Source organism: Strongylocentrotus purpuratus, unplaced genomic scaffold (genome assembly GCF_000002235.5).
Source record: "Strongylocentrotus purpuratus isolate Spur 01 unplaced genomic scaffold, Spur_5.0 spur5_scaffold_12, whole genome shotgun sequence".
Classification (NCBI taxonomy): Eukaryota; Metazoa; Echinodermata; class Echinoidea; order Camarodonta; family Strongylocentrotidae; genus Strongylocentrotus; species Strongylocentrotus purpuratus.
In genome coordinates, this window is record NW_022145597.1 from 14,238,141 (window position 1) to 14,250,244 (window position 12,104).

Genomic DNA, 12,104 nt, shown 5'->3' on the forward strand with positions numbered 1-12,104 from the left:
AAAAATCTGAAATGATCCACATTACTTCCAAATTCAGAAACACTGATTCCTTCCCCGACTTGTTTACTGGAGAAGGTTCACTAAAGGGTATTGAATGCGTATGAGACCTTGGTGTTTTAATCGACAGAAATTTTACATTTCAGCAGCATATTAAAATGCCTGTAAATCTGCATCTTTTGGAATCTTTAAGATTGGGAAAATTAGGAAACTACTTGACTGACCCACAACTGCAAAATTAACCCATGCCTTTGTATCCTCCCACCTATTTTCTGACCTTCCTTATTCATACCTACTTCCACTTCAAAGAATTCAGAATACTGCTGCAAGGCTTGTTACTCTCTCAAGAAAATTTGAGCACATAGCCCCAATATTGCGTTCCCTCCATTGGCTTCCCATACATCATCGTATAACATTTAAAGTTCTTCTTCTAACATACAAAATTCTCCATGGCCAAGCCCCTAAATATCTTTCAGATTTGATTAGCTTACGTTCTTCTAGTTCTTTAAGACCTCTTCGATCATCATCAACCTTGCAGTTAACGCTTGGACCTCATACCGTTACAAAATATGGCGATCAAGCTTTTTCAGTCAATGCCCTTATCCTTTGGAATAAATTACCAGCATATATTCATAATACTCATTCTCTTGACCAGCTAAAGACCTTGCTGAAAACGCACCTTTTTAATTCATGAATGATATTCTGCAGTTGTGAGTCGGTAAAAGGAGGTGCACACCAGCTATTCCTTGTTTGTTAGATCTTATGTTTGATCTTATGTCTGACCTTATGTTTGATCTCATTTTTATTCTTATTTTTATTATTATGTATGCATGATTTATTGAATAAAGAGCAGATTTATATTTTTTGTTGGTGTTTTTATAAGTTTTGGTTGTTAATTTTTAGTCAGACAATAGTGCGCTTAGAAACACCCGTATTTAGCGCCTAATAAATGTTGTGTATTATTATCATTATTTGAGCATCTCAGGGTAGTCTTGCTACAGACGGGATAAAAGTAGCATATTTTTTGTGTCTTAAGCATCTCTTGGGATGGATATGCGAGTAATACAATGAGGAGATACATTGTATCATTAAAATTACATAATTTCTGTACACTCATCCTGCACTGAAATAGCATTATATACAAGATCTTTACAGCACTCTACTTGTAATAGCACTGACTGATAAGCTGATCTAATATGTACCATTTTGCTTTTCAACTCAGTACTTATTATTGAAGGTCTGAATTGTTTCAAATCATTGATGGATATTACAGACAAGTAGATACCTGGCAGGAATTAATTACTTTAAATGCTGCAGCGCTGTAATGGCAGCTAGGCTTAAGCCAGGGTAATAATTAATGCGCCTCGGAATAGAATTTCTAGATAGACGGCGCTATAGAAATGCCTATAATTATTATTATTATTATTATCCTGGGATTCTTTTATAACAAGAAAACAAATTTTTATCAATTTCACAAACCTTCACCCTCTGACTTGAAGGATACAGACTTGGGTGTGTCTGCTACTTTGGGCGATGCAGCCGCCTTGACCAGAGGACTCTGTCCCAGCTTCCTTGACGGTGGTACCGTCTGATCACCCTGAGGAGGAGTTCCGGCAAATCCCTTCGGAGAGGAAAAGAACCCTGGATACACCGGTGACGCAGACCTTGCCGCCTCTTGGCTAGGGTTAGGCTTGCCAAAGACCACTGGTGATCCCCCTGCTGCAGCTGCAGGCTGGAGAGTGGCCTTTGAAGGCCCGGCAGGCTTGAAGACACCCGCTGTTGATAAGGTGGATGTTGACGGAGCAGACATGGTGGTGGACATGCCGAAGGAGAAGCCAGTGAATGGGTATGCAGAGGAGGAAGTGGTTGCTGGCTGGGCTATATAGGGCGCTGGTTTGACAGTGCTTGGCGAGAAGGAGAAGCTGCCGAAGGCTGGACTTGGTTTTGAGGCGGCGGAAGCGGGGATGGGAGTAAATCCGGTGAACTGTGGTTGAAAGTGGAGAAGTGAACGCAGGGAATCCAAATCAATACAACATAATGGGAGGAAGCATTACAGACATTACAAAGACACACAAAGATCTAGAAATTGAACAATTTCTATCCCCATGTCAATTTCCTTGGTAAGAAGTGAAAAAGGCCTGTTTCAAGCACATGAGCACCTATGTACACATCCGATAAGTTCTGTGCACACGTAATGAAATCAAAACAATTGAAAGCAAAGTAATACAAATTGTTTGGAAACATGGATGCCAGAAAAAAAAATTGGCTTTGAGAACCGGCCTACAGTGAAATCATGAATTATGACAGACTGGTCCCAAGAAATAGAAGGGTTCTATTCTATTTCTTGTCTTTCAAAATATGGCCAGGGTCTTCAATGTTCACCCTGCAATGATACTTTTCAAGTTGACATTTATGCTGCTGTGAAAGGAGTGAGATAATCGCTATATAGTACGTTTTCATATTCATTAGAATGAACGCAATGTTTACTTCTATAAATCAATACTCTATTTTGAGACAAACTTTATGATTCTGAGCAAATTTCCTAGTTTTTAGCAATTAAGGTCTTACCTGTATCTTTGGCTGAGCTGCTGCAGGCTGGAGAGTGGCCTTTGAAGGTGCTGCAGGCTTGAAGACACCCGCTGTTGAAGGAGCAGATGTGGAGAAGCCATTGAATGGGGATGCAGCAGAACAAGTGGTGGCTGGCTTGGCTGAAGAGGGCAGCGGTTTGACAGTGCTTGGCGAGAAGGAGAAACTGCCGAAGGCTGGACTTGGTTTGGAGGTGGCAGAAGCAGGGCATGGAGTAAATCCTGTGAACTTTTGATGAGAATATAGGAACGAAAGCATACAACATAATGAGAAGAGGTACAATTCATGCTGCTATTTCAGTAATTAGGATGACATCACACAAAGACCTGGAAATTGACAAAAATTAAGAGTTTTGTGCACATTTGATGAAATTTTGAAAAGAAAAAAGCAAATTTAAACTAGTGGGGCTGGAGCAATCAAAACCTTTTATCAGCAAAATAACTTTAGATGGTAAACAGGCACTTGCTAAAAAAATGTCTGGGTACATGGATGCCAGACTTATGACAGACTGCTACCAAGAAATAGAAGGGTTCTATTCTATTTCTTGTCTTTCAAAATATGGCCTGAGTCTTCACTTTTCACCTGCAATAATACCTATCAAGTTGACATTGATGTTGTTGCAAAAAAGGTGAGATAATCACTTTGTTTTCATATTCATTAGAATGAAAGCAATTTTTATTTCTATAAGTCAATACTCCGCGATTCAAACTTCATGATACAGAACAGATTCCTAGTTTTGAGCAAGGTCTTACCTGTGTCTTTGGCTGAGGTGGTGCAGAAGTAGAGAATGAGAAGCTGCCGAAGGCTGGACTTGGTTTTGAGGTGGCAGAAGCGGGGCTGGGAGCAAATCCTGTGAACTATTGTTGAGAGTGGAGAAAAGAACGCAGGGAATCAAAATCAATACAGCATAAAGGGGGAAATTACAACTCCCTGCTGCTATTACAGTCATTAGGAAGATACACACAGATCTAGAAATTGAAAAATTTCTATTCTCTGGCAATTTTTTGCTTGTTTATAGTTTTGCTTCACTGAAAACATATCGTCGGTGGGGTGACAAAACCTTGTATCTCAAAAATCATGAATTTTCAGGAGAGCGAAAAAACTTTCCTGTCTCAACAAATTTAGTGCTGTGACACCCTACTTTCTTTTTAAAACTGGAATAATTATACAATTTTTAATGTCATTGTTGAAATACAGTAAAATAATTGTTTTTATATTTGAAAGTGAGTTACGAGGTTTTTGCGTTTATCTACATTGAGATACGAGTTTTTAGTTTTTATTCAAATTGAGATACGAGTTCTTACTTTCAACTCTGAATGAGTTACGAGGATTTGGTTGAATAAGTTACGACGATTTGAATACACTAACTTCGGTACTGTTAGGCCGTGTGTGAGTTACGAGGAAAAGGAATTATGCATCTTATGTTACGAGGTTTTGTCAGTGCAGCTTCAAGGGGGTTAAAGTTACGAGGTTTAGTTTGAGGGTGTTTATGTGGAATTTGTGAAAGAACCGAGAAAAAGGTGTTCCATGGATTTATCAGGTGGTGTCATAGGCCATTAGGTACAAAATTATGCAAAAAAATCAAAATCTCAAAAAAATTGAGATACGAGGTTTTGTCACCCCACCGACGATATGTCCCATTCCTTGGTAAGAAGTGAAAAAGGTCTGTTTCAAGGCACATGATTACCTGTATACACATCTGATAAGTTCTGTGCACACGTAATGAATATCAAAGTAATAAGTTGGTAAATAGGAACTTGTCTGGAAAAATTGTCTGGGTACATGGATGCCAAAAAAAAAAAGGGCTTTGAAAACCGACCCAAAGTGAAATTATGAACCATGACAGACTGGTACCAAGAATAAAGAAATAGAAGGGTTCTATTCTATTTCTTGTATTTAAAAAAATGGCCAGGGTTGTTGTGAAAGGAGTGAGATAATCATTCTGTTTTCATATATTTATTGGAATGAAAGCAATGTTTACTTCTATAAATCTATGATTAAAACTGTATGATTCAGAACAGATTCCTAGTTTTGAGCAAGGTCTTACCTGTGTCTTTGGCTGAGGTGGTGCAGAAGTAGAGAATGAGAAGCCGCCGACGCCTGGACTTGGTTTTGAGGTGGCAGAAGCGGGGCTGGGAGCAAATCCTGTGAACTATTGTTGAGAGTGGAGAAAAGAACGCAGGGAATCAAAATCAATACAGCATAAAGGGGGAAATTACAACTCCCTGCTGCTATTACAGTCATTAGGAAGATACACACAGATCTAGAAATTGAAAAATTTCTATTCTCTGGCAAATTTGTGCTTGTTTATAGTTTTGCTTCACTGAAAACATATCGTCGGTGGGGTGACAAAACCTTGTATCTCAAAAATCATGAATTTTCAGGAGAGCGAAAAAACTTTCCTGTCTCAACAATTTTAGTGCTGTGACACCCTACTTTCTTTTTAAAACTGGAATAATTATACAATTTTTAATGTCATTGTTGAAATACAGTAAAATAATTGTTTTTATATTTTAAAGTGAGCTACGAGGTTTTTGCGTTTATCTGCATTGAGATACGAGTTTTTAGTTTTTATTCAAATTGAGATACGAGTTCTTACTTTCAACTCTGAATGAGTTACGAGGATTTGGTTGAATAAGTTACGACGATTTGAATACACTAACTTCGGTACTGTTAGGCCGTGTGTGAGTTACGAGGAAAAGGAATTACGCATCTTATGTTACGAGGTTTTGTCAGTGCAGCTTCAAGGGGGTTAAAGTTACGAGGTTTAGTTTGAGGGTGTTTATGTGGAATTTGTGAAAGAACCGAGAAAAAGGTGTTCCATGGATTTATCAGGTGGTGTCATAGGCCATTAGGTACAAAATTATGCAAAAAAATCAAAATCTCAAAAAAATTGAGATACAAGGTTTTGTCACCCCACCGACGATATGTCCCATTCCTTGGTAAGAAGTGAAAAAGGTCTGTTGAAAGGCACATGATTACCTGTATACACATCTGATAAGTTCTGTGCACACGTAATGAATATCAAAGTGATAAGTTGGTAAATAGGAACTTGTCTGGAAAAATTGTCTGGGTACATGGATGCCAAAAAAAAAAAAGGGCTTTGAAAACCGACCCAAAGTGAAATTATGAACCATGACAGACTGGTACCAAGAATAAAGAAATAGAAGGGTTCTATTCTATTTCTTGTATTTAAAAAAATGGCCAGGGTTGTTGTGAAAGGAGTGAGATAGTCATTCTGTTTTCATATATTTATTGGAATGAAAGCAATGTTTACTTCTATAAATCTATGATTAAAACTGTATGAATCAGAACAGATTCCTAGTTTTGAGCAAGGTCTTACCTGTGTCTTTGGCTGAGGTGGTGCAGAAGTAGAGAATGAGAAGCCGCCGACGGCTGGACTTGGTTTTGAGGTGGCAGAAGCGGGGCTGGGAGCAAATCCTGTGAACTATTGTTGAGAGTGGAGAAAAGAACGCAGGGAATCAAAATCAATACAGCATAAAGGGGGAAATTACAACTCCCTGCTGCTATTACAGTCATTAGGAAGATACACACAGATCTAGAAATTGAAAAATTTCTATTCTCTGGCAAATTTGTGCTTGTTTATAGTTTTGCTTCACTGAAAACATATCGTCGGTGGGGTGACAAAACCTTGTATCTCAAAAATCATGAATTTTCAGGAGAGCGAAAAAACTTTCCTGTCTCAACAATTTTAGTGCTGTGACACCCTACTTTCTTTTTAAAACTGGAATAATTATACAATTTTTAATGTCATTGTTGAAATACAGTAAAATAATTGTTTTTATATTTGAAAGTGAGCTACGAGGTTTTTGCGTTTATCTGCATTGAGATACGAGTTTTTAGTTTTTATTCAAATTGAGATACGAGTTCTTACTTTCAACTCTGAATGAGTTACGAGGATTTGGTTGAATAAGTTACGACGATTTGAATACACTAACTTCGGTACTGTTAGGCCGTGTGTGAGTTACGAGGAAAAGGAATTACGCATCTTATGTTACGAGGTTTTGTCAGTGCAGCTTCAAGGGGGTTAAAGTTACGAGGTTTAGTTTGAGGGTGTTTATGTGGAATTTGTGAAAGAACCGAGAAAAAGGTGTTCCATGGATTTATCAGGTGGTGTCATAGGCCATTAGGTACAAAATTATGCAAAAAAATCAAAATCTCAAAAAAATTGAGATACGAGGTTTTGTCACCCCACCGACGATATGTCCCATTCCTTGGTAAGAAGTGAAAAAGGTCTGTTTCAAGGCACATGATTACCTGTATACACATCTGATAAGTTCTGTGCACACGTAATGAATATCAAAGTGATAAGTTGGTAAATAGGAACTTGTCTGGAAAAATTGTCTGGGTACATGGATGCCAAAAAAAAAAAAGGGCTTTGAAAACCGACCCAAAGTGAAATTATGAACCATGACAGACTGGTACCAAGAATAAAGAAATAGAAGGGTTCTATTCTATTTCTTGTATTTAAAAAAATGGCCAGGGTTGTTGTGAAAGGAGTGAGATAGTCATTCTGTTTTCATATATTTATTGGAATGAAAGCAATGTTTACTTCTATAAATCTATGATTAAAACTGTATGATTCAGAACAGATTCCTAGTTTTGAGCAAGGTCTTACCTGTGTCTTTGGCTGAGGTGGTGCAGAAGTAGAGAATGAGAAGCCGCCGACGGCTGGACTTGGTTTTGAGGTGGCAGAAGCGGGGCTGGGAGCAAATCCTGTGAACTATTGTTGAGAGTGGAGAAAAGAACGCAGGGAATCAAAATCAATACAGCATAAAGGGGGAAATTACAACTCCCTGCTGCTATTACAGTCATTAGGAAGATACACACAGATCTAGAAATTGAAAAATTTCTATTCTCTGGCAAATTTGTGCTTGTTTATAGTTTTGCTTCACTGAAAACATATCGTCGGTGGGGTGACAAAACCTTGTATCTCAAAAATCATGAATTTTCAGGAGAGCGAAAAAACTTTCCTGTCTCAACAATTTTAGTGCTGTGACACCCTACTTTCTTTTTAAAACTGGAATAATTATACAATTTTTAATGTCATTGTTGAAATACAGTAAAATAATTGTTTTTATATTTGAAAGTGAGCTACGAGGTTTTTGCGTTTATCTGCATTGAGATACGAGTTTTTAGTTTTTATTCAAATTGAGATACGAGTTCTTACTTTCAACTCTGAATGAGTTACGAGGATTTGGTTGAATAAGTTACGATGATTTGAATACACTAACTTCGGTACTGTTAGGCCGTGTGTGAGTTACGAGGAAAAGGAATTACGCATCTTATGTTACGAGGTTTTGTCAGTGCAGCTTCAAGGGGGTTAAAGTTACGAGGTTTAGTTTGAGGGTGTTTATGTGGAATTTGTGAAAGAACCGAGAAAAAGGTGTTCCATGGATTTATCAGGTGGTGTCATAGGCCATTAGGTACAAAATTATGCAAAAAAATCAAAATCTCAAAAAAATTGAGATACAAGGTTTTGTCACCCCACCGACGATATGTCCCATTCCTTGGTAAGAAGTGAAAAAGGTCTGTTTCAAGGCACATGATTACCTGTATACACATCTGATAAGTTCTGTGCACACGTAATGAATATCAAAGTGATAAGTTGGTAAATAGGAACTTGTCTGGAAAAATTGTCTGGGTACATGGTTGCCAAAAAAAAAAAAGGGCTTTGAAAACCGACCCAAAGTGAAATTATGAACCATGACAGACTGGTACCAAGAATAAAGAAATAGAAGGGTTCTATTCTATTTCTTGTATTTAAAAAAATGGCCAGGGTTGTTGTGAAAGGAGTGAGATAGTCATTCTGTTTTCATATATTTATTGGAATGAAAGCAATGTTTACTTCTATAAATCTATGATTAAAACTGTATGATTCAGAACAGATTCCTAGTTTTGAGCAAGGTCTTACCTGTGTCTTTGGCTGAGGTGGTGCAGAAGTAGAGAATGAGAAGCCGCCGACGGCTGGACTTGGTTTTGAGGTGGCAGAAGCGGGGCTGGGAGCAAATCCTGTGAACTATTGTTGAGAGTGGAGAAAAGAACGCAGGGAATCAAAATCAATACAGCATAAAGGGGGAAATTACAACTCCCTGCTGCTATTACAGTCATTAGGAAGATACACACAGATCTAGAAATTGAAAAATTTCTATTCTCTGGCAAATTTGTGCTTGTTTATAGTTTTGCTTCACTGAAAACATATCGTCGGTGGGGTGACAAAACCTTGTATCTCAAAAATCATGAATTTTCAGGAGAGCGAAAAAACTTTCCTGTCTCAACAATTTTAGTGCTGTGACACCCTACTTTCTTTTTAAAACTGGAATAATTATACAATTTTTAATGTCATTGTTGAAATACAGTAAAATAATTGTTTTTATATTTGAAAGTGAGCTCCGAGGTTTTTGCGTTTATCTGCATTGAGATACGAGTTTTTAGTTTTTATTCAAATTGAGATACGAGTTCTTACTTTCAACTCTGAATGAGTTACGAGGATTTGGTTGAATAAGTTACGACGATTTGAATACACTAACTTCGGTACTGTTAGGCCGTGTGTGAGTTACGAGGAAAAGGAATTACGCATCTTATGTTACGAGGTTTTGTCAGTGCAGCTTCAAGGGGGTTAAAGTTACGAGGTTTAGTTTGAGGGTGTTTATGTGGAATTTGTGAAAGAACCGAGAAAAAGGTGTTCCATGGATTTATCAGGTGGTGTCATAGGCCATTAGGTACAAAATTATGCAAAAAAATCAAAATCTCAAAAAAAATTGAGATACGAGGTTTTGTCACCCCACCGACGATATGTCCCATTCCTTGGTAAGAAGTGAAAAAGGTCTGTTTCAAGGCACATGATTACCTGTATACACATCTGATAAGTTCTGTGCACACGTAATGAATATCAAAGTGATAAGTTGGTAAATAGGAACTTGTCTGGAAAAATTGTCTGGGTACATGGATGCCAAAAAAAAAAAAGGGCTTTGAAAACCGACCCAAAGTGAAATTATGAACCATGACAGACTGGTACCAAGAATAAAGAAATAGAAGGGTTCTATTCTATTTCTTGTATTTAAAAAAATGGCCAGGCTTGTTGTGAAAGGAGTGAGATAGTCATTCTGTTTTCATATATTTATTGGAATGAAAGCAATGTTTACTTCTATAAATCTATGATTAAAACTGTATGATTCAGAACAGATTCCTAGTTTTGAGCAAGGTCTTACCTGTGTCTTTGGCTGAGGTGGTGCAGAAGTAGAGAATGAGAAGCCGCCGACGCCTGGACTTGGTTTTGAGGTGGCAGAAGCGGGGCTGGGAGCAAATCCTGTGAACTATTGTTGAGAGTGGAGAAAAGAACGCAGGGAATCAAAATCAATACAGCATAAAGGGGGAAATTACAACTCCCTGCTGCTATTTGTAAAGCGCTTAGAGACATTTGTATTAAGCGCTATATAAAAAATTAAATATTATTATTTATTATTATTATTACAGTCATTAGGAAGATACACACAGATCTAGAAATTGAAAAATTTCTATTCTCTGGCAAATTTTTGCTTGTTTATAGTTTTGCTTCACTGAAAACATATCGTCGGTGGGGTGACAAAACCTTGTATCTCAAAAATCATGAATTTTCAGGAGAGCGAAAAAACTTTCCTGTCTCAACAATTTTAGTGCTGTGACACCCTACTTTCTTTTTAAAACTGGAATAATTATACAATTTTTAATGTCATTGTTGAAATACAGTAAAATAATTGTTTTTATATTTGAAAGTGAGCTACGAGGTTTTTGCGTTTATCTGCATTGAGATACGAGTTTTTAGTTTTTATTCAAATTGAGATACGAGTTCTTACTTTCAACTCTGAATGAGTTACGAGGATTTGGTTGAATAAGTTACGACGATTTGAATACACTAACTTCGGTACTGTTAGGCCGTGTGTGAGTTACGAGGAAAAGGAATTACGCATCTTATGTTACGAGGTTTTGTCAGTGCAGCTTCAAGGGGGTTAAAGTTACGAGGTTTAGTTTGAGGGTGTTTATGTGGAATTTGTGAAAGAACCGAGAAAAAGGTGTTCCATGGATTTATCAGGTGGTGTCATAGGCCATTAGGTACAAAATTATGCAAAAAAATCAAAATCTCAAAAAAATTGAGATACGAGGTTTTGTCACCCCACCGACGATATGTCCCATTCCTTGGTAAGAAGTGAAAAAGGTCTGTTTCAAGGCACATGATTACCTGTATACACATCTGATAAGTTCTGTGCACACGTAATGAATATCAAAGTAATAAGTTGGTAAATAGGAACTTGTCTGGAAAAATTGTTTGGTTACATGGATGCCAAAAAAAAAAAAGGGCTTTGAAAACCGACCCAAAGTGAAATTATGAACCATGACAGACTGGTACCAAGAATAAAGAAATAGAAGGGTTCTATTCTATTTCTTGTATTTAAAAAAATGGCCAGGGTTGTTGTGAAAGGAGTGAGATAATCATTCTGTTTTCATATATTTATTGGAATGAAAGCAATGTTTACTTCTATAAATCTATGATTAAAACTGTATGATTCAGAACAGATTCCTTGTTTTGAGCAAGGTCTTACCTGTGTCTTTGGCTGAGGTGGTGCAGAAGTATGAAGTGACGCAGGGGAAGGGGAACCCCCTCCCGTAGCAGCAGCAACTGCCATCATAGTCAGCCTCTGTCTGTCAGTCATATTCTGATTGGCAATCCCCAGTGGCTGGAGGCTCGCTTTGCTTGGTTCTCCTCCTGTGCCCAGTGGTTTGGTTGGTGTCCCTGCAAAGGGGCTCAGTCCCGGTGTGGCCACCACGGGTGGAGTCACGTTTTCGATGCCCCTCTCAGGGGTGCTGACGAAACCCCTGTTGGGTACCTGGGCGGGGGCTGCAGGGGTAGGTCTGGCTGCAGCCGAGGGGGATGGAGAACCTGGTGAGAACATGGCCGGAGGGACAACACCATGAGACTTAAATGGCATTCCACTGGTGATTGAACCACCTCATAATAAGAAGAATGGACCCAGGTTCAAGACGTTTCTCAAAAACATGTGTTTCAGGTCTAAATTCTACGAGAATATGTTAGTCCACATGGCATTACAGCTTCAAAATTGTATTCCTGAGGTTAGAATACCAAACTTGGATCACTGCAAAGGACATCATTAATAAATTTTTCACTTGAAAGAGACAAAAAAGTCTTTTAAGTTTCACATCATATATTGTAGAATTTAAATACACATCCTAACGCAACTATCCTGGTTTTTGTATTACTACTGCAACCATTTAAAAAAGAAAAGCAAAGTTGATTAGGGGTTTCCATTTTGTCATAAGGAAAAACAAGTCAACGCTAAGCGTAGCATCCCCTCGCAGGGGACAAATGGCCTATATACGTCAGAAGAAGTTACCTCCATTGGACTATACTATCATATTACTAGGCAAGGAAATTAACCACATTTATATATAATTAGTGTTTTTGCATATTTATTGAGCTATGACCTTTCACCTTTGACCTACAT

At 37.9% G+C, this 12,104-nt stretch overlaps 1 protein-coding gene across 8 annotated transcripts in view; it reads right to left on the minus strand.

The window, feature by feature from the left end:
- Positions 1–12,104, minus strand: part of LOC576318 (E3 SUMO-protein ligase RanBP2) — a 75,523-nt gene that overhangs the window by 42,937 nt on the left and 20,482 nt on the right. For 7 of the 8 annotated variants that reach the window (XM_030981870.1, XM_030981873.1, XM_030981875.1 and 4 more), the window contains 9 exons: positions 11,184–11,521; positions 9,816–9,920; positions 8,519–8,623; positions 7,223–7,327; positions 5,927–6,031; positions 4,631–4,735; positions 3,336–3,440; positions 2,566–2,811; positions 1,477–1,981 (listed from right to left, as the gene is read on the minus strand). In XM_030981870.1, coding sequence (XP_030837730.1) covers positions 1,477–1,981; positions 2,566–2,811; positions 3,336–3,440; positions 4,631–4,735; positions 5,927–6,031; positions 7,223–7,327; positions 8,519–8,623; positions 9,816–9,920; positions 11,184–11,521 — 1,719 coding nt within the window. The remainder of the gene's footprint in view (positions 1–1,476; positions 1,982–2,565; positions 2,812–3,335; positions 3,441–4,630; positions 4,736–5,926; positions 6,032–7,222; positions 7,328–8,518; positions 8,624–9,815; positions 9,921–11,183; positions 11,522–12,104) is intronic. The other variant, XM_030981872.1, reaches the window with a different exon arrangement.